The sequence below is a fragment of the Scleropages formosus genome, chromosome 4 (assembly GCF_900964775.1).
Source record: "Scleropages formosus chromosome 4, fSclFor1.1, whole genome shotgun sequence".
In the NCBI taxonomy this organism is placed as follows: Eukaryota; Metazoa; Chordata; class Actinopteri; order Osteoglossiformes; family Osteoglossidae; genus Scleropages; species Scleropages formosus.
Window position 1 is genome coordinate 32,791,251 of NC_041809.1, and position 22,908 is coordinate 32,814,158.

The following is a 22,908-nucleotide window of genomic DNA, read 5'->3' on the forward strand; positions in this document are numbered from 1 at the left end:
TCCCTACGCTTTTATTAGAGAGGGTAAAAATAGCAAAGCTGCAGACGCTCTCAAATACCACGTATTTCAGATCTGTATAATATATATATATATATATGTCACGTAATGAAAGGGTTTGTTCTGAAGGACATGCGTATTTCAGTCATTTGGGGAATTTACTGAGACCAGTTCGCATTAGTCCCCATGTATGGTTAACATTTACATTGACCCCCACCCCCAAACGCGATTTAAGTCAAATAAATGAAACAGTATTACCATTTGCTTTGCAGAGATTTAACGCAGTGAGCATCTTATCCCTTTGCTCTTTCTTGCAGAACATACACGCGTAAAAAAGACAAAATATTTTCTCTACGCACTGATGCGGTCGTCTTGTGTCTTGTGCCCAAGTGTGTGGATTGGGATTTGTATGTTGGGCTGCATTCGTGAATCAGCGCCTTTATTTTTGGGAATATGTATTTTACAATATTAAGGAGAATTAAGTCTTTCACATACCACCAGGCGGTTACCCACAATTTGATTCGTCCACAGTGCTAATCTTTTGTCAGTTAAACGATCGATTCAAGGTTCCTTTTTTAGCTGTCGAAGGAATATCGCGGTTTTTAAAATATGTTTATTTCAGATGATGCCGAAGTGAAGAGGGTTTTTAGAGAGCAAAACATGATCACTGATCAGCCTGGTGCAGGAGGAAACAAGGGATCTGGTTGAAAATTTAAGAGGATTTGATTTTGCGGCCACCGAAAACAGATTAAGTCGGCAGCAGTGGAAGTTAAAATTGTGCTGCATATATAAAAAAAATAAATAAATAATGGGCGGATTGGTCTTTAGATGAGAGATTGGTACCACCTTCCATTCTAAAACAAAATCTCGCTGGTATGAAGTCACAGCCTATTCCACATCCGGTTTACTCCGGGACACATTACTATTGTCTCGGTTAAGAAAAGGGGCTTTATTTTTCTCCGATCTCCGCGTTTAAAAGTCGATTTTGTAGTTAGATTATCGATTCACGAGGGGGGAGGGAGCGGGAAGAGTTAGGCTGCGCGTTCCCGGTGCGCGGAGCGCGAGACGCGCGCAGACTCAGCAGGGTCGGCAGCCGCTCCTCGAGCCTCGAGCCTCGAGCCAAAACCGGGCACGTCTCACATCTGACTGGATTTCTCTCAGCGAATCCATGTAGAAAAGGTAAAAAAAAAAAGTTTTCAGGATACGACCAAGCCGAGTGTCGGTGATAAACTGGTGTAAGTACTTCGCTGTGTTTCTTTTTCCCATTTTTACTCGGTTTTAACCAGTTGAAAACAGCACAGGGGGGCGGTTGGGGATGGTAACACAGAGTTGTTGTACAGCACTGAATCGCTGAGGACAACTGTGAGGTAAAAACGAATACGCCTTTGCTGAATTTTCACATCCCTCCACAACTGCGTCTTTTTTCGTGCCGCGTGTTGTGCTTCGACTGGATTTCAGCGCGTCCATTTACTGAAGTACGACTTGTTCTCGGGGATGCAAGAAAAAAAGACACCGGCGAAACATTAAACACGATTCGCGCGTAGCGGCCGCGCGCTCGTTTCACCGCTCAACTTTTAGCTCGAATACGTATAATTGCATTTCTCCGTGGAGTTATTTGGGAAGTGTGGGATGCGGATCCCTGCCTCATCCCGCTCGAGTGGAGGCATTTTCCGAGCCCATCTCCACACGGTCTCTACTAGTCTACGGCGTCTCTGTCAGCTCGCGTCGGAAGCAGCGCTCCGCTCCGCAGCGCTCCGCTCGCAAACTGTACAACCCATTACGTACAGTACGTCGTTTATCACCCATCGTTTGGCACGGCTGATTTTATGTTGATGTGAGTGTGGTTTCTCAATGAACATCATCATCAAATCCTCGCTTTCTCTCTGCCATTGGCAAATGCGTTTGCTGAAGGCTCCGTGCTGAAAGGGTGAATGTGATTTCTTGTCAGAAGTGCTCGCATTCTCAGTAAGTAACCATTTACTTTGCTATTATATTTACCGCGTTTTGCGTGTGAGTTCCGTGCCGGCGAATTGTGGGGATAGACATAACGATTTAGTGCACGGGCAAAAAAACTGTAAGATTTCCTTTGTCGTTCTGGTGGAAATGTGTTTAAAATGCGTGCGGAACTGGTCGAAATGTGCGGGTCGCGCGTGGAAGTGCGGCGATCGCGAGCGAGGAGTCAAATGTGTTGTTGCTAGTGAGATATTTGCAACAGCACGATTCATGTTTGTACGTTTATTGCTGTGGTATGTTTGAGCTCTGCTCTTCGTCCTCATGCTCAGCACTTACCAAGGCAGCCAAGGTTGCATGAATACCACGTGAATCAGTGATTTCTCTGCAGATGATCATGATCATTGATGAGCCCCGGTTTGTGTATTAAATGCACTGTTTTCTGTGTTTAAGACATGGAATGTCACTTCAGGTGTTTTCAGCATCACCTACCAAAACCAAGCGTTTATAAATCGTCAATTGATCTATGACAACGTTTTTGCTAAACGACAACATATCTGGACTTGTCTCTGTTTAATTGGTTATGGTGTGTTTAAAATGCCAGTATGACAGAGGGGAGCAAGGAAACAGATTTTCTCCTAGACCACAGCCATCAGTAAAACACTCCTTGGCATTTCCCACAAAACAAACAAAGAACAACAGTACACAGATGAAGGCATGCTATTCACAAAAAAACCTGTCTTGGTTAAGATGGGTCTTAAACAGAAGTTACCTGTGTGATGTGTGCTTCCCTTGGGGAATCTTCCCTTGCTCTAATAGAAAGACAAGTTTACTTATGTGTTTTCATTTTTGTAAACATAATCTAATTTCCTCCCACTTTTTTTAGTGAAATTCACATAACAAAACCATGTTAGGACGAACTGGAACGTTCACACTCAGTTTGTGGGCCTGCGTGCTGGTGTCAGATGTCCTCTTCGGAAAAAGGTAACCATGCTTTTGAAACAAGTTTTTTTTGCAGCGAGTTTATTAACTTTATTTGTAATGAAACTCTTATTGTGGTGATGACATTAATCTCTTCTGAGATCCACATAAAGCTACATTTAAACACATTTGGTAAACAGTGCAATCATGGTGGGTTTTTTTTTTTTTTTTTTTTAGAATTCATTATGTAGTTGGTAAGACTGTCAGCGAACAGTGTTATACAGTTAGGTAATGTATGATTGTAGTAATTATGGTCTTCCAGTGTCCCATATTTGTTAGTCATACATTATAAGCTGACATGTTTGTAATTATGGTATCACCTAAGTACAGTGTACTGAGCCTCATTATACGATAATGAAAGGCACATTGCAAAATGATGGTTTAAGGACTGCAACAGAGTGATGACTATTCGTATTACTTAAATTGGCACATTCTTTTATACAGATGAGCTCTCAGTGCTTACCATTTTATAGCACCTATTGTAAAATCTGAAAATGGATGTATTTTTAATGAACCATTTAAACTAGTATGTCTTGCTTGAAAGGGTATTCAAAAACTGTCTTGAGCTTATGATTTTTAAGCCATGACCTTTACGTTTAGAATTCACACAACAATGTTGCCAGAACAGCAGAAAGCGTTGAAATCCATAGACTGTTTCATTGCAAATGCTTTTTTTCTGTACTTTGTAAACAAGTTGCCACAGGTTTTTGAAGAATATTTGTAGAAAACAAAACGACAGCCACTGAGACTTTCTTTCAAACAGGAAATATATTGCAGTCAAAAAGATAATCGTAGACCTGTTTTTACTGAAAATGAATTTACAGCCAAAATGTAATTGAGCTGATTTATAGTAGCTTGCATAAAACTGGAAGACTACACGTCAGTTTATATGATAATTTTTATTGAAAATGTCCCAATATATATAGGTGTAAAATTGATTAAGCATGGCAATGTTATTTGTAGACCTAAACCCTTCAGTTTGTCTGAATGACGCATTCACTGAACTTCAGGAAAATCGTATACCAGTTATAACAGTGACGTATAAATGTGACTTCCTATAAATACATTTAAAAATGTGTCGACGTGTAGTTAAAAAATAAAAATACAAAATAAAGAAATGTATACATTTTATAAACTGAATTTTCAACAACATTTTCTAAGTATTATTAACCGCCAACCACAGTCTTTTCAACCCATGTCCTTTAATTTCAAAGTTATAGCAGTGTCCTGTACCATCTGAATATATAATTGAAATTGCTTAGCTTGAGAAAACTAAGGCAGACCCATATAGCTATATTTAGAAGGGATTTGGCCTAATGATGGGATGATGGAAGTAAAAATGAGGAGATGATCTACTGCTATCCTAGGCCCTGTACAACACTGTGCAGGAAAAGGCACTGTTGCTGTTCAGATGACCTGTAGATGGGGATGGTGTACAATGTTTTATGCGGAAGTGTCCCCAGCTTAAAACATGGCTGAAGTTTGTTCCATGTCGCCACTCACATCTCACTGTACGCTGTAGCTTCCTTTTCAACAAGGCATTCTTTATATAATGTATTTAATAATTACCCTGACTGAAGTGCTAAGAGGCATTCATTTCTTTTCTGTAAGGGAAACTATTAACTTTTCTGTTGAAATGTAATTCTAAGAATGAAAGGCATGTTGCATTTTTCTGGTGCATGTAGTAAAGTACAATTTTTTTTAGCAGGGCTATTTTCCATAACTGATTCACATTGTTTTTACAATGTATTTTTTTAGTGTATTGAAGTTTATGTTAATTTCAAAATGACATATCTCTGTGAAAAAGCTGATTATATTTTTTAATCAGCATAACTGATGCTGATTCAGTCAATGATCAGTTTTTTTTTTTTTTAAGTTTCAAATAACGGCTTCAGAAGAAGAACACTCGGTTGAGTTCTTGTAAAATCTTTGGTTTCTCTGCCATCTCAGATTGTGCCAATAATTTTATTTGTAATGACTGATAATTCAGTTATAACCCAAACTACAATGTGTTAACTTAATAAGACAAAACTATGCAGAAGTAGTATAATGCTTTTAACAGTACACCGCTGAGTCCAGTCACAATTAGATGAAGCAGTTTTACAGTGTAATTCAAAGTACAAGGCCAGAGAAATGTTATTATGTGCAGTTTCAGGAGAGATCAGATTTCAGATTTCCTTTGCTGACAATGGTGCCCATTTTTCTCTCCTCCTCCCTCTTTGCTGTCTCACACTCATAATCAACCTCTCAGGCCTGTGTTAACTAATCTTGAAAACCAGCCTCTGTCCCCAAGTTGATTTTATGGTGTTTCCTTTAAAAAGGGGGATTTTTTTTTTTATGTTTACCGTGGAATCAAGTACAGTGATCTGATGTCATACCCAATAAAGAAAAAAAGATGTGATTGCTGTGAAAAAATAATATTCCTGGTAAACTTTTTATTCCCTGCTTTTGTATAAAATTGTTCAGAAACAAAGTTATTTAAATTAAATGTATACAAGAATGCACTGACCTGCAGTTTGGTCTTTTCAATTAAGTTGGAATTTTTCCCCACATCCATCATCATCTTTTTTTTTTTTTAAATAACAATCTCCTTGTCTCACTGCCAGCACTGGGCAAAATGGCGTGTCTGATGAGAAGAAAGACAACACCACTGTGTTCACCCGAATCCTGGACAGCTTGCTGGATGGGTACGATAATCGACTCAGACCAGGACTGGGAGGTATGGAACTGGCATTCCCCTCATTCCCATCAATTGTTTATTTTCTGTGCCACGAGTGAACAGGATTGCAATGTGTCTGGTGGTAGTTTGTATACTGTTTTACCTGGGATGTATACAGTTGCATAATTGTTCCAATATCTCATTTTTCAGAATAACTACTTGGCAAGTGTGAACTAGAAAGCTAGATTAAGACCATTATCTTAACGCATTAGGTTGCATTTGTTGCTGACATTTCGGGGCTAAGGAGGCCTGAAAATGTTCCACAGATATTTTTCAAGAGGGCAGTTCTAAACAATATGTAGGTTCTGAAAAAATGTCTAAGAAGAATTTTAAAATAGTCCTTATGCTTGGAGGATAAAGTAGCAATCTCAGTGTATGCAATGTAAATACATGACAAGATTTTTTTCCTTTATGTACTTCTACAAATTAAAAGCAAAGTGTGTGACTCTAAAACAGATTGGCGTGGAGAAAGATTTTGAGATGGCTCATATTCTGAAGAAAACTGTAGATGAATGTATTCAGATGCTTTGACATCACAATTGTAATTTTTTGAGTGTAAACAACAAAACGTGCTCAAGATACGTAACAGAGCTCATAAATTCATTACAGTTTATTTGGGTGATAACTGCACAGAAACAAACCAAAATTGCCAGTTTCATTCAATATGCCAGTACAACACAGGGAGGAGCAAAGGAAATTTTATTTTCAGTAGGCAAATGAAAAATGCTTGTTGAGTTGGAATTATTTACAGCCTCAATCACAGGCCTGCTCATTCAGAGGGAAATAACATGGGTAAATTAATTGTAATAGATGTGTAAACAAAGTTTGTAAGCCCTTGGATAATTCTTTGCCTGAGTTTTGAAAATTAATCCAAATGCAGTCTTGAAAGGCTTGTACAGTCTGCATGATGATAACCTTCTTTTCTTACAGACTATATATTCAAAAGTACACATTAGAAATGCCAGCAATAACATCAGATCAAAAAGAGTAGCTGCTGAAGTAGTGATTGACAGAAAAACAGAAATAGAAGGAGACAGTTTGGTACAGGGATTCTTGACAATTTGGAAATGATTAGATCAAAGCTAAGAACTGCGACTTTGAATTAAGAATCAGTTAGGATTAATGAAGAATGCTGATCGACAGTCACTGTCCTAATTTCTTGCCCCAACAGAGCGTGTAACTGAAGTCAAGACTGACATTTTCGTGACGAGTATCGGGCCTGTCTCAGACCATGACATGGTATGCTTGTCTTTACCTCTTTTAAATGTCATTACCCTTCCATGTCTTCTTTGCCTCCAACCATTTTTTTTGAAGCTGTGGTAAAGATATTTTCCTCCTGAGTCTCTCTCACACACACACACGTCCCAGGCAAGGACACAGGGAGCCAGACCCTAACCCAAAAATACAGGGCACAAGGCTAGAGGGGAGGGGACACACCCAGGACAGGACACCAGTCCATTGTAGGGTACCCCAAGTGGGACTAGAACCCCAGACCCACCAGAGAGCAGGACCTAGTCCAACCCACTGTGCCACTGCGCCACTGTGCCCCCTCCCTCCTGAATCACTCCAGTTTTTAAAGTCCATTTGCAGAAAATTTCTTTATCTGGAAGATTTCACATGGGAGAAAAATGATAGATATTTGTATAGTGGTGAATATATTTCAGTTGCAGTGCCAGTTCAAGCATTGTATTTGGATAAATCAGCACCATTAGTATAATATTTTGAAGTCATTCCTTATCGGGCTGGCTTTTTTGTATCTGATTTAAATAAAAGTTTTCCATTCAAAAGGTTCTATTATATTTCACCACCACAAACACTTTGTAGCACATAATTCTTTTCCAAACAAATTAACATTTCTTGCAATATTTTTTTTTTTGCAATTGTGGTGCCTTTATATAAAAGTGTAATGGGATTAATTTAAAGTTTTCCTGACATCTCATGACTGTAAAATTCTATTCACTGTTCTGTTGGATCATAATTATTTTAAAGTTCCTGAGATATTTGCCTAAACTACTTGCTTTGGATATAATTTGGGATAATTGCGTTCCATGACATATGGACAAGCCCATCGGCTTCACTCCTGAATCATGGAATCATTGTTTAAAGGAAGAATTCCTGCCTTTACACAGTGCACTCACATAGCTTCTCAGCTTTGCTAACAACCAGACTAATTAACTTGCCACAGAAGAACATATCGTGGTTTTTGGATACTGACTTTGACAGGATGTATAAATAAATTAGACATGCTCTCGGCCATTGTTATCATTGTTGGCTGGTGTTATGTCTCCCAGTAATTTTTAATTATCAGCATGGTCCAAAGTGACATACCGCCCTTTAGGACTTTATAGAAATGGGAAAACTGCTGTATGATGTCTCCTGTTGGGTGCTATAACCTTTGTGAAAGCCATTAAACTAAAAAAAAGACAATCACTAGCAAGAAAAATTAATAGGTTATTATTGTTCAGGAGCAGAACTGCCCTGTGCATAAGGAAAATATCAGTTTTCTTAGCAACACTTATCAATAGTTTTTTTTTTTTTTTTTACTGTTGCTTAGGTAATGCTTTAATCTACATAATTTATATAACATTTGAGTAAAATTCATGTTCCCCTTCAGCAAGTTATTTCCTGAAATTAAGGTAGTAGACCTGTTTATTCAAATGGTATACAGCATTTCCCCCCAGGAGCATGAACTTTCAGCTCTATTCACATGTCAAGGTCCTAAACTATTTCATCTTTTGTAACCCGGTGGCAAGGTGTAATCAGTTCTTTCTCTCTTGCAGGAGTACACAATTGATGTCTTTTTTCGACAAAGCTGGAAAGACGAAAGACTTAAATTTAAAGGTCCAATGGCTGTGCTCCGTTTGAACAACCTGATGGCCAGTAAAATCTGGACACCAGACACATTCTTTCATAATGGAAAAAAATCTGTCGCTCACAACATGACTATGCCTAATAAATTGCTCCGTATCACTGAGGAAGGGACCCTGCTGTACACAATGAGGTAAAAAAGCTCTGACGCTTTGCTCCTTTTTTCACCTTATTAGTGTGTGTATGGCTTCAACACTGGTTTTTTTTTTTTTTTGAATAGGATCTTTCGGCCATTATTTTGTGACGTTATATGCACCAAGGAATATTTTTACAAAAGGATTCTGTTTCCCCTTTAGGTATTATCATGAGCAGTGTCTGTGCAAAGCCTTGCAATAATTTAGTGTGCATTTTGCCTGAAGGAGATGATAAAAAGACTGGTACTGTGGTTACAGAGTAAAGCACACTTGGTGTGAAAGTACAGCAACGTCAGTCTGCTTTTCTGTTCTGGTATCATAAATAGAGCAATGACAACTTTTGCAAGTGAGAAAGGGGTGCTAATGCGCGGGTCAAGGAGAAACCCCATAAAGCATCTTTTTAACACGTTTATTGGGAGATTAGTGCTCCACATGGGTCCATATTTATGTCAAGCTGATGACAAATGGGTGACAAGCACTGGATATATGGTGCTGACGCTCCATTTTTCATCAAGCTGTCATGGAGGAAGGGGGGGAGTTAACGACGGCCTAAGATGCGCACCATAGTGTGGCTCACATGGGGCTTCTTAAGAGAAAAGACAAAGACAGAAGCACAATATGAACTGCTGTCTTTTTACTCACATGCCCCTTCCTCTCCACTCTTTCACTCTCTTCACTTCCCTCAGGCTTACAGTGAGGGCAGAGTGCCCCATGCACCTGGAAGACTTTCCCATGGATGCGCATGCCTGCCCATTGAAGTTTGGCAGCTGTAAGTATTTTGTCCTCTGTCCACTTGACCCATATACAATAACCCCTCAGCCCACACATTTCTAGTAGAATAATGGCACCCAGCCCTGTCAGCCTCCAAGTGGGAGTGCACAGATTCAGCCCCTATGTCAGAGGGTCTGCACCTTGTAATCCTTTCTGATAACACAGCTGGAACCATCATGATGCTAAATAGACTGACCCTAAATCATCCTTAAAAAGACTGTGGGGTGAGGTGGAATGTCAAGGCCCTCACCAGTAAGACACACCATCGATAAAAAGCAACTTCTCAGTTTGAACTTCATATTTAAATATTTATGAAAGTGTTTCTGCAGCAGAAATTCTTTGCAGTAAAATAGCTACTCTGCAGCTCCGCCATGGTGGATCAGAGAAGAGCAAACCTGGTCTTTTTAGAGGACTTTGGTCGTACGGAGGTTCTGCCTTGTAACCCAGTATAATCATTCACAACCACTGTTGATTTCTTTCTGTAAACATCTTGCCATTATTTAGAACTTAACATGGGTGTTATGGAAATGTACCTTTAATATATTTGTTTAATTTATGTTCAGATGCATATACACGAGCAGAGGTTGTATATGTGTGGACAAGGGGGGCAGCCCAGTCTGTGGTGGTTGCTGAAGATGGATCCCGTCTGAACCAGTATGACTTAATGGGACAGACTGTTGACTCTGGCGTAGTTCAGTCCAGCACAGGTGAGAACCCTTGTGAGTTGAGTTAAGCAAAATTAGATACACTGTAAGACCTTAAGGTTTCCACAGTCTTATTAGTCTGTAAGTGTTCTCAAAGAAAACGCATTTATATTGTTGTATGTCCTCTTTCTATAAATACCACTTCAACAAAAGAAGTTACATCATTTTATGTTTAAAATAACCTTCACAGGCTCATTTCTTTAAATGTATCCTCTGAGTCATTGTGTAACATTACTATCAATCATTTTGAAGTGAGGCAGGTAAGTTACAGGGTGAATGATCAATTAGAACCTAATTTCTTTTGTACAGTCATTGCCAAATTGTGAAGTATTGATTATCCCTCTCATGTTGTCTTAGAGAGTAAATATCAAGTAACTGGCATTTAGAGTAATTAAAATTAACTACAAATATGTTAATTCATAAAATATACCATTGAGCAGAATAAACACAAAATAAACTATCGGTATCAGCATCGGTATCAGCATCGGTATCAATAAATTTCCTGTGCAGATAAATAAATATATCTATACTCACTGCTTTAATTTTAAATTACATTTCAACGCTGCCGATTAACAGTTTATGAACAATACATTTTCCTGAATGCAGCTTTTCTCAAATACCATTAATGATGTATGCAAAGTTTACTTTTTGGTGCATCTATAATTTCCAAGTTGAAAAATACCTTTGGCATGAGACATGACTCATATTTGAATTCAGGTGAAGAGTTATTTTTTTCTTTAAGCCCGGAGATAACATGGATGACTCAAAGTGAGATTTTTGTTTATTTAAAACCATTATTTCTCATCTCCCAGGAGAATATGTTGTCATGACGACACATTTCCACTTAAAGAGGAAAATTGGTTACTTCGTCATCCAGACCTACTTGCCCTGCATTATGACAGTGATCCTGTCCCAGGTGTCCTTCTGGCTCAACAGGGAGTCAGTCCCTGCCAGGACTGTATTTGGTGAGTACCCTGTGGCGAGTAAACTTAACTAATGAATTCGTGGTCTCCGACAATCTCTCATCCCCTCCTGAAATATCCACACAGGATGACCTTAAGGGACTCCTGAGCTGAGGCATCCTTTTTCTTATCTTTTATGTCAAGTCACTGAATGTTAATCTGGGATATGCCTTTTTTTCTTTGACAACACTAAATATAGAATGCACACTTTTTGTTTATGGAGGCTGGGTTGGGGGAGTGTGCTGCAGACACCAGATCGTGGAACTCCTGATTCCCCAAGCAAGAAATGACCGCTGCGGTATCAGGTCTGAACACAGTGTCTGAGGAGTTATGTAAGAGAGCTTGGACAGAATTGTTTTTTTTTTTTTCTCTCTGCTTTTAAGGCCACGTGCTTTTCTTTTAGGCATGCAGCTGCTGGACTGTCCTTGCTTTACCTTTTCCCTGTTTTTCATGGATGCATTTCAGTCTTTAAAGTTACATCAGATAACTCTTTTCTCTGGGAGGACTTGCTACTATTTATTACTGTCTATTCAGTCTTTGAGGAAGTCAGTTCTTTTATACATGGGTGACACAAGTAAGCTTATAACATCTTGAACTTACACACCTGTGTTTCTACAGGTACTCTAGCTAGACTTTACTGTTCTTATGTAGGTTTTGTGATTCTTTTCTGCTGATACTTTAAAACATCGCACATTTCCTACGTGAGGAAAAAATGCACTTGTTTGATTGAATGAACAATGATTTTTGTACAAGGAAATATTTGTTGCTGACCAGACAAAGGCTCTTTTGGACAAATGACACAACAATAACTTGTGTGTGTTGAAATATTATGAATAATATGATTTTGCCTGCCTCCACAGAATTCAGTAATCTGATTGGACCAGAGTGCATTGAATGACTAATCTTACAGCTGTAGCTACTTGAAATGCACTGCACAAGACTGCTGGTGCTACATTTACATTATGTTATTTAGCAGATGCTTCTTTCCAAAGCAACCTCCAGTGAACACTATGTAGTGTTATTAGCCCACACCTTATTCACCCAAGGTGACTTACACTGCTAGATACACTACTTACTATGGGTCACTCATCCATTCATCAGTGAAACACACACTATGGGTGATTTAGAGTTACCAATCTACCTGAACAGCATGTCTTCAGACTGTGGCAGGAAGGCCATGCAGACACAGGGAGAACATGTAAACTCCTCACAGATTGAGTGGGGATTGAACCCATATCCTCTTCCACCATCCTGGAGCTGAGAAACAGCAGCACTTCTCAGTGTGCCACCCAGATAATATTTGCTAAACTGGATAAACATTGCATTTAATTATAACTGTTATGTCTGCAAGAACATAGTTGACCTAGGGTATACAAAATGGATACTAAAGTTATTTTGTGGAATTTGGCTCTTATGAAAACAAAATGTAACAAGTGGCATTATATGTGGCATGAGTCTTCAAACTAAGACCAATGTTTATGGAAAAGGTTAATAATTATTCACATAAAACATGAGAGGAGATTTACTCCCATTACTGTGCATTATAAAGTGAATGTTGGACATTTGCCAGGACTGAATAATGTTTTTGCTAGTTTAGCTTTTTAAGTATTTTAGTTGCATGTTTAAGTATTTCAGTAAAGCATTCAGTGTGTTAAACCTGTGCCTTGGTGTCACACTACCCTTTAAATAAATAGGCAGTTTAAAATTACAGCATTGGGTAAGATGACATATTTATCTGTAATATTATCAATCTGTGGTTTACAGTATACTCAAATAGTGTAACTATTTTCAATATATGCATTTATCACAAAAAAACAGGTATGGGGGGGACATACACTCTAAGGCAGCTCAAATTAATGTGTTCTATTAGTCTTTATTTTACACCCCAGAGCCCATCGTTTTTCTTCTTGCTGTCATCAGCATCGGTGGCACTTAGAAGATTAGCTTTCTTTCCTCCACACTCGGAGAGTGGTTTGGTTGTGTTTACTGCCTGCACAAGTCTGCTGTTTGATGTATTTGCTGATTAAGGCCCAAAGCACATGAGTCCCTGTCTGCTGATCTGCTGGTGACAAGGGAAATTGGGCCAATGGTGGTAACAGCTAGAGATAATGCTGTTTTGTTTTCTGTTTAATTACCATCATGCCTTCTTCCGGGTAATGAGAATGGATGCCACTACATGCAGTGATGGGAAGGGTCAGCTGTGTGTGCGGGATCCATCAGCACCCTAGTAGAGGATGCCACTTGAAAAGAGATTGCAGACACCTGAGGAGTGGTTATCCGATTTACGACCCATCAGAGAGTAAGGAAGGGGACAAAGGTACAAAATAGGTATGAAGTTGATAGGTAGTCAGTTCAGTCAGAGGATTTGGATTAGGATCCATTCATTGAAAAAATATGCATCCTTGTGTTAATGATTTGATTAGTTCATTAGTCAAGAGGGATCCCTGTTTTAACACCCTCAACCTAATCATTGTCAGAATCATTGTCAGACTCATAATAATTAGCAAATTAAGAGTTAGACATACACATAAGATCACTGTCTTAGAACACGTTTGAAATTCAGTCAAAATTAAAGCACAACTGTGTTCCAGGATAAATCTGTACAGTAAGCTGTAGTTTATGCACATGATAGTTTATAAAAATATAACATTGCTTTATTTTCATCTTTATTTTAATAGCAAAATTATGTGATTATATTTACAGTGTGAGTATAACACAGCTGAATAGTTATCCTGTTCTCATTTCTACTCACTAACCACATATAGAACCAAATAAATATTGGCTCTGAATGATACAAAGAGTCTACATTTAGAGATCATCTTGACTTGTTTGAAGAGTGGGAGAACTGGCACAGTTTCTCTTATATGCAGTTCACTGAGATGTATTCTGTTTTGCCAAGCTTGTGGTATAATTTCAAATGTGTTGAACTAATGCTCGTACTTCAGTGATTTAATAAACTACAGTCCTGGCTAGAGTATTATGTAATTGGCCATTGTGATGTTGCTGCCACTTTATGCTTCAGTTGTTAAGACATAGTGGATGTCAAGGCTAAAGTGCCTGTTCTCCGGTGCTTGTGAATAAGTCTATGTATTTCATTAAAAATATATGTTTAAAATAATTTGCCTGTCTTGTTCCTGTATACAATTCGTGGCTGGTATCAAGGTATGCCGATATTTTCAAAGATGGACTTAGTTTGTGCTGGTCAGTTGGTTTTTTCTTCTCTGGTTTAGGAGAGCAGAATAACTGCTGTATTACCTTAGCCTGTATTAGTTATCTGTAACTACCCAGTCTCTAATGTCTTTTCCACGATGTGTGTTTTTTCTTACCGTCACTGATTAATCTTGGCTTTTTTTTTGTTTCTCTGTGCTGCGTTCTACAGTAAACCTTTTTAAAGATGTGTGTCATCTTAATTAAGTTTTAGAGTTTTCATACATGAAACTAAATTGAGTGGAAGAGTCCCAACAATTGAGTTATCCATCCAGTCCTTTCAAGAACTTTCCAGATGAGTGACTATAGTCATTTAGGCCTCTGTGAATATACTACAGCCCATTAGGCCATTAGTGTGCTAGTCCGAGCTGTCAGACGGAACCTTTTTGAAACTGGCACTGAATTATGGCCTTCTAAAGCCCTGCATTTAGTTGACTGAGAAGGTCACTCATAATCTGTAAGGATGACTGAAATGCACCCATGTTAAGCAATGAGCCTTCCTTTATGTGTCACCAAAATTTCATTTGGGATTTTGTTATTTCAGAGGGGAGTGAAAATCCCCAGCACTATTTCTGCAGTGCACATAAAACAAAGTTAATACTGTGAAATGGTTTCTATGGCAACAGGGCCTTTTACATTTATGCGTAAAAAGGTGTATCCTTTAAGATCCCATGTGGAACAAGGACTGCAAACTCAGTTGGTGTATAGTGCAATCCCGTGTTCCTGATCTGTTGTCACATATTAGTTTAACCTTCTCTAAGGGCCTTCTCTGCTGAGAGGTGGCAGTGCCCAGCTCTTTACTTATGTATATATCCAACTAGACAGCTCATCAAATTGTGACCTATGGAAGCCTCAGCATTCTGTCCAATTTATAGTGTGGATATCTTTTTTTGAATATCTTTCAACGGCAAGACTGAGGTCAAAAAGCCAAAATCTTACACAAAATGTGCTTCCATTATGGGAGAAATTCTGAGCTGGGAAGGGCACCAGTAGAAAAGAGATTTCAACCTGATGTGGCAATACAACGAGACAGCCAGAGCAATGCAGCTGAGAAAAAGGTTCAAATCCTTATTGTGGCTGCCACAGGTGGCATCGCATGTAGCAAAGACATCTGTGTAGTGAAGCGGTGAGATGGTTGCTTTTCAGATAGATAATGGTGAAAACAACAGACACTGCATTCACCCAGGAAGAGCAAAGAGACATGGGTAGTTCTCATAGCAGCCTGGCGGATCAGTGCAGTCATCCACGTCTTCGAGCAAATGCAGTCCGACTGATCATTCCACACAGTGATAAAGCCAATGGCAAACATGCCTTTTGAATAGTTTGCAATGAGCTGAAACATCATCACTTCCATGCCCATTTATTATGCCTGATGTGGTGCTATTGACCCAGCATTGACTAAATATGAGTAAAGGGAGAATGAGTCATCTGCAGTTATTCAGAACAGCAGCAATTAAATAATTCTGATGGAAAGTGACAAGGAAGCAGAATGTAATTGTTCACTGTTGGCTGCTTTTGTGATTTTGTTTTTGAGCGTTCGTCACAGCACAAATATGGGTTTAAAAAGTTTTAGTAAATTTCCCAATAAAATAGTATGCACCACATACAAGGTAGGATCTTGGTCATAATTTCTGAGATGGGTTCGGAAATAGGTTTTATTTTTTATAAAAGCTAATGTTTATTTTTTATAGAGCAGGTGTTATTCAAATTTTAATTGTTTGTATATACGGATGTCAACAGTGGGGCAGTTTTTCTGGGTTTTTCCTTTATTTCACACACTGCATGCAGAATGATGCAAAAGCGCTGGCAATGGATGAAAAACACTGTTTTCGTTTGTGGTGAGTGCTGCAGACACAGTAGGTGCCATGCAGTCTAGGCCAAGGCCACAGCATGGCACATAAAGAAAATGTCACCATTCACAGTGTTATGTAGACCATCTCATTTGTTCCAAAGACTGAGCTTTTCCCTCCTGCTTCTGAGAAAGCCATAGAGCACCCCAGAAGAACAGGATATCTGGGTAGTTAAATTAGACCAACGAGAGAGGTAGCCTACTGCTTTCCACAGTGGCCTCCTATTCTCTGCCATTACAAAATGAGCAGCTCAGTAGCAAAAGTTTTTTTTGAAAGCAGCAGGTGTTAAGCGAAAAAATATTCTGATGGAAAGCATTACTTTTTTTTTTTTAATACAAATTCATCATTTCTCTATTCTATACAAGTACACACACGCACACACACATTTTCAGAACCGCTTGTCCTATATGGGGTCGCGGAGCCTACCTGGTAACGCAGGGCGTAAGGCCGGAGGGGGAAGGGACACACCCAGGACGGGATGCCAGTCCATCGCAAGGTACCCCAAGCGGGACTCGAACCCCAGACCCACTGGAGAGCAGGACTGTGGTCCAACCCACTGCGCCACCGCCCCCCTCTGTATAAGTACTTGAAAGCAAAAAAATGTTAAAATTTTTTTCTAGTTAGCAACTAGGAAAATTACATTATAGTTTCCATCAATGTCAGGATTGGTGATATTTTCTTCCAGTGAAAAAGTATATGAGTTGATACTGCAGACAACTTTTTCTGATTTGTGACCATTTCCAGCTCTAAGTGCCATCGTGCCCCCCCCACGCCCAATGGACAGTTGGACCATAGTGTTAGTCATAAGCATCCGTCAGCTGTTCCAGTTAAAAAGCAACATGCTAAAATCCATAGGGAACAAGAAACATGCTGGTAAACTTGGAACAGTAAACTTGGAAACTTTCTTCTGTTGATGTAGTGCATTCATCGTATTTTTTCTTTTAGATATATGTCACTTGGAGAAAAGTGTCAAGCAAAATGAATAAATGTAAATCTAAACGTAAACATGCTTCTTGTTAATCACACACCAGTTCCCCCTCACCCATGACTCTATGTTTTGCCTTTCATTATTTCATCAGCAAATTTTAGGAAACCTTATTTTTGATTATTATAATTTAAAGCTTTTCTAATCTCTTATAAATGTTGTAAGACAAAACAACAGATATGTAAGGTATATATTTAATCATAATAGATTATAAAGCATTTTACAAAACTGTATTAGGATATTTATAATGTAATAATGTTGACGAATCGAAAAATTTTGTATGTTTATAATACGAACGCATACTGTATGTGCATGGGTAAGCAGTGCTGTTTGTCATTGTGATGCCAGGAGAGTTTGCAAGCCTTACACACTAAATGTTATTCTTAAACTTCATCCATTTAACCAATTTTATTTCATGGCCAGCTAAACTGTATCCAAGTCTAGATTTACAAAATCACACGTTTCACCACAGCAGTATGTTTATTATTTTGAGGACTGAAGAGCAGAATGTATTCAGTGGATTTGTATGCAGTACACAGCGAAGTTCCATATAAGTTGTGTAAATATCCACATAAACAAAGTCATGAGAAACTATGTTTGGACAAAATACACACACACACACACACACACACATTTTCAGAACCGCTTGTCCCATACGGGGTCACAGGGAACCGGAGCCTAACCCGGTAACACAGGGCGTAAGGCCGGAGGGGGAGGGGACACACCCAGGACAGGACGCCAGTCCGCCGCAAGGCACCCCAAGCGGGATTCAAACCCCAGACCCACTGGAGAGCAGGACTGTGGTCCAACCCACTGCACCACCGCGCCCCCTTGGACAAAATAATTAATTATTATTTTTTCTCTTCTAGTACAGGATAGCTTTTTGTGTTTCTTTTTGAAGATTTTTTTTTTTTTAAACATTAAGCAATTCAGATTTAAACAACTTGTTCAGAGCAACAACTGCCCCTCTTGGGATTTTAATATACAATGTCTTCAGACTGTGTTTTACAAAGTCTCTTTTTCATTCTCACAGGAGTTACAACTGTACTGACCATGACTACTCTCAGTATCAGTGCGAGAAACTCCCTCCCGAAGGTGGCATATGCCACTGCCATGGACTGGTTCATCGCTGTGTGCTACGCCTTTGTCTTCTCTGCTCTTATCGAATTTGCTACAGTCAACTACTTCACCAAACGGGGCTATGCCTGGGATGGCAAAAGTGTGGTGCCAGAGAAGGTGTGTGCTTTATTCTCATATACATCTGACTACACCTGTGGTGCACATTTCTGTCACTCATTGTTGCATTTCTGTAAAAACAGCATTTAACAACAGACTAATTCACGTCAAAGTCAAAGTGAAAATGAAAAAATCAAGAATGATACCATCATCAGACCTAATTTATGATGTGAGGTTTAAAATGGAGGGAAGAGGGAATGTACAGGGAAAGGGCGGTGTATTTTTGTTAAGCAGGAATCTGGTTAGAGAATCTAAAATACATAGTTTCACACTGAATATAGGCACCTTTATTATATATTAACTACTTGTATTTGTACATTTTTTGGGCTGTACTGATCTAAGTCATGAAACAGTGACTGTTTTACAAAAATGAGATTACTATGCCATTTACATTTATTAATTACTATACCAATTAACTGAAGAGTGTCGTGGGACATGTACTTTTGCATTTATAGGTTATTCTGTCACTGTTTCTCAGAAATATTTATTATTCATTTACAAACTGGTTATAGTACATTAAGGAACTTGAATTAATCTACCACTCCACACAATAAAGTATATTAATAGAAGCACTGAGGGCAATTTAGAGTCAACAATTGACCTGAAACGTGTCTTGCGAGAAAGTGGGAGGAAGCCAGAGCACTCAGATGAAACCTATACAAACCCCACAAAGAGTGAGCCAGATCGAACCAATGTCCAAACCCACAGCCCAGGAGTTGTGAGGCACAGGTTACCAAATTATTGGTTTCATTCCTCCTGACATGGAAACAATAGTGCTTTTTTGCAATTTGACAGTTAACATAAATATTTCTTACTCTGAATTAGATGTAAAAGACCTTGGTAGGGTACTGACATAATACTAGTATAAGGTTCTTTGTGCAAAATTTTAATACTGTCTGATTCAATCTGTTCATGTACATAAATGAGAAAGGTCTAATCTGTACTGAAATTTGATATCCGAAAAGTCAGTGCACACTCCCCACATTTGTTTCTTCACTAACCTGTTGTTATTCTGCCTAGCAAAAGAAGAAAAAGGAATCCCTTCTAAAGAAAAACAATACATACACCGCCGCCACAGCTACAACCTTTGCACCAAACATTGCCAGAGACCCAGGATTGGCCACAATCGCTAAAAGTGCTCCACCTCCACCCACTGAGCCAAAGGAGGAGCCCAAGCCCAAGCCACCAGAGGCCAAGAAGACCTTCAACAGTGTAAGCAAGATCGACAGGATTGCCAGAATAGCTTTCCCCCTTCTATTTGGAACCTTCAACCTCGTATACTGGGCCACCTACTTGAATAAAAAGCCCAAACTGCAGGGGAATCTTCAGCCTCACTAATCCCAATATTTGATTTATTTTTCATTACTTTTTATGTTTGCGAGAAAAGATGTCCAGTTCCCACATTGTTTCTGTGTCAGTCAGATTTTACCATACCATACTAAATCAGGATCCTAGAAATCTGAGCAGTGTGGTTAAAATAAATGGGACACATTAAGGGTGGTTAATCTACTTCTACAGCATACTACTATATATATAATATATATATCAAAATATTTATACACACAAGAGAATGCTATTCTACAAATGCACATAACCTAACTCTTAAGGATCTCCCTTGTTTGTTTTGATTCCTTCTTTTCAAATTACATTATCACTACACCGCCCCTTTTTTAAAGTTGTATTTGCATGGACTGGGACTTTTTTAATGTATTCTCAAGACCATTATAAGAAATAGCCTGGTTTATTTCAGTTACATAGCAAAATGTTTGCCTCAGTCAAAGTCAGCAATTCTTCATATTTCATAGTTGATGTTTCACTTTGTTTATTTTATTATTACTGTTTTTAACAACAGTCAAGATAGGGTTTCAGCAATAGCAATAAAACATGTCTCAGTGGATTCTATTCATGGACTTGAAAACCATTTACTACATGCAGCATTAAGCATACTGCTTTTTTAGTTTTACTGTAAATATTATCAAGTGTTAGAGATGTCAGTATTATGTTTAAGCTTTTCAAAATGTAATAAGGTATACATATTCCAAACATGGATTTCAGAAAGCTCAAGCTAAAGAAAAGAGACAAATTACAGATACTTCAGAGTGACTGTTTCTTCACTAAGTTCGTGTTCCACTAAATACTGGTTTTATGTTCCCAGTGTTGAAAATCGTAGTGAAAAATAATTTTAAAAACCTTCTAATGTATATGTGTGTATTTACACTCTAACACACATTTTAAGAATGGATTAGTAAGGAGGTAGAATGTAAATGTATTATTTCATTATTGGAATGCATTTTATATTTAGATTTAAATCACTTATTCTGTATTTTGATTTGTGATTTTAGTGGAAGAGAGATGTATGGTTCTTTGGTCTTGAAGGATTCATAGCATATTTTTAGACAGTTCTAAAACTGAAAGTAGCAGTTTGCTTGGAGCAAAGTTATTGAGAACAAAGAGAGCAGAGCAGTGCCTTTCATATTTAAAGGATTGGATAAAGGTTATTTGTACATTGCAAAAACATCATTTAGCATATTCTTCTACTAGTTCAATACTTTTGTTGACCGTTTCACAAATGCTCGGAAAAGTACCAGCTACACTGCCTTTAATCATTTTCTCAATAGATACAGGCAGGTCTTTCTTTCATCACATTTGTTACTGTCTGTTGATTTTAAAAAGCTAATGTGTAATAAACACATAAGTTATTGCTGCAACCTGCAGATAATGTCTTGTAGTGTTATAATAATAACTAATGGCTTTATTTTCTTAGTGATTTGTCCCAATTTAGGAAAAAAAAAAAAGGAAACCAAACTAAACTGTCTGCGAAAAGTTACCTTAGTTACTGCATATCAAATTGTGTTAATGTAGCAATATCTCTTTAGAAAGGGCTTTTTGAGATCCGAATTAAATTAAAATTAATCATTATATATTCTGGAAATTGAAATCATAGTTTTGTGTTGAAAGCTATATTGTACTTTAGTGCAACATTAAATTTAAAAGGACACTTTTGAGAGGAGTGGAACTCTTTGCTCCTTTGCTCTTTGGTCTTGAATCAAATAAAAAAATCATGAATTTTATTTATTTTAAGAAGGTTAGGGAAGTGTGATGTGGTTTCTGGGGAACTAAAGAAAGTGTTAGAAAAACTGCAAAAGAAACCGAAGACCCCTTAAGTAGTGTGAATACAGGATCGGAATGGACAGTGTGTCCACTTACTAGTTTTGAAAGGGGATGTTTGCATTGAAATTCAAACCTCCATTTTCAACTGGGCTTACTGGGTCCGTTTCAGACTGATTTAAGCCCTTGAAATATGTGTATAAATACAGATGTAAACCTGTATGTCTACTTTCATGACTATAAAGATTTCATATATATATATATATATATATATATATATATATATATACACACTGACACACTCCTTAATAAATATTGTATGCATTTTGCACATTAGATGCATAAATTACATTTCACTATTCTGCTTTGTGCTATGCAAGAAGAGCTTTTGACTACTTTTTTTCCTTAAACATTGTATTTAAATCACATTCTATATTTTAATTTTGAACCAGATGTTGCTGTATAAAACTTAAATCTTTACAGAAAATAATGCACACTTTCTTTTTCCATTTTCATACCAGTTCACTAGCCAAAAATCTTTTACTTTCAAGATTTATTTAAACGGAGATTTAAACGGTGATATAAGGCTGGAAATTACACTGAATGTTATGTGGATTTAGAATCATGGCAATAAACTTAAAATCATATTTCTTATAGAAAAGTATGATATAATAAATTATTTTATTTAAAAGAATATAAATACGATTCAACTGAAAGCAAGTTTTGTCTGAAAAAGAGTTCTCAATTTTACTCATCATATATTTGTTCATTAGACTTCAGCTATATCTTAGAAGAGAAAAGATTTGCATAGCACTTTAAATGCATTTCAGAGCAAAGAGTGGGAATAATAGCTGTAAATACAGTACATAGGCACCCAAAGTTTGAAATTCATTACACATACTCCTCCAGATCGTTACATATGGCAATAGTTGTAACGTAGAAATCTTTGATGCTCCTAGTAAGCTCCCTGTACTTCCATGTACTCTTCCATGCACACATTATGCAAAACTTGTAGCACCTTAATTGATACATCAGAGCCTTTTCAGATACAGTGACTCAACATCTACTTCTCTCTTGCCCTGTACTGTCATGTAAATAACCTGCATTTTAGACTTGGGTGCCTGTTAGCATAAAGCCTCTCATTTCTTTTGTGTCATTTTAAAGGGAAAACGAGGATTTATTGTAACGGAAAACATGAGAACCAAATTCCTGTACAGCTATGATTAAGAATGCTTCGGTAGAATGAATAAGTGTTACTACCACATTTGAGGATCATGTTTCTTGTCCAGGATAATCACAGCTAGCAGAAGTACAGAACACTCAATCAAGGCTTGTGTACTGAGTTGTATCTCAGGTCATTCCTGAGAGGACTAGAATGAGTGTCATTTCTCAAGCTCCTTTGGAGAGAAAAATTCCTCATTAACCACAGAAGTGAG

The 22,908-nt window shown here is 38.0% G+C and overlaps 1 protein-coding gene across 5 annotated transcripts; it reads left to right on the forward strand.

Moving 5' to 3' along the window:
- The first annotated feature begins 467 nt into the window (after nt 1–467).
- On the forward strand, nt 468–21,754 carry gabra1 (gamma-aminobutyric acid type A receptor subunit alpha1). 5 transcript variants are annotated; one of them, XM_018752253.2, is made up of 10 exons: nt 468–1,232; nt 2,834–2,931; nt 5,535–5,647; nt 6,819–6,886; nt 8,428–8,648; nt 9,336–9,418; nt 9,984–10,127; nt 10,937–11,089; nt 18,162–18,364; nt 19,391–21,754. In XM_018752253.2, the coding sequence occupies exons 2-10, from the start codon at nt 2,855–2,857 to the stop codon at nt 19,700–19,702; spliced, it is 1,374 nt and encodes a 457-aa protein (XP_018607769.1). In that variant the 5' UTR covers nt 468–1,232; nt 2,834–2,854; the 3' UTR covers nt 19,703–21,754. The 5 variants fall into 5 exon arrangements, with proteins under 5 accessions (XP_018607769.1, XP_018607765.1, XP_018607766.1 ...); XM_018752249.2 differs by having other exon boundaries at nt 469–1,232; nt 19,385–21,754; XM_018752250.2 differs by having other exon boundaries at nt 469–1,176; nt 19,385–21,754.
- Nucleotides 21,755–22,908: the final 1,154 nt, after the last annotated feature.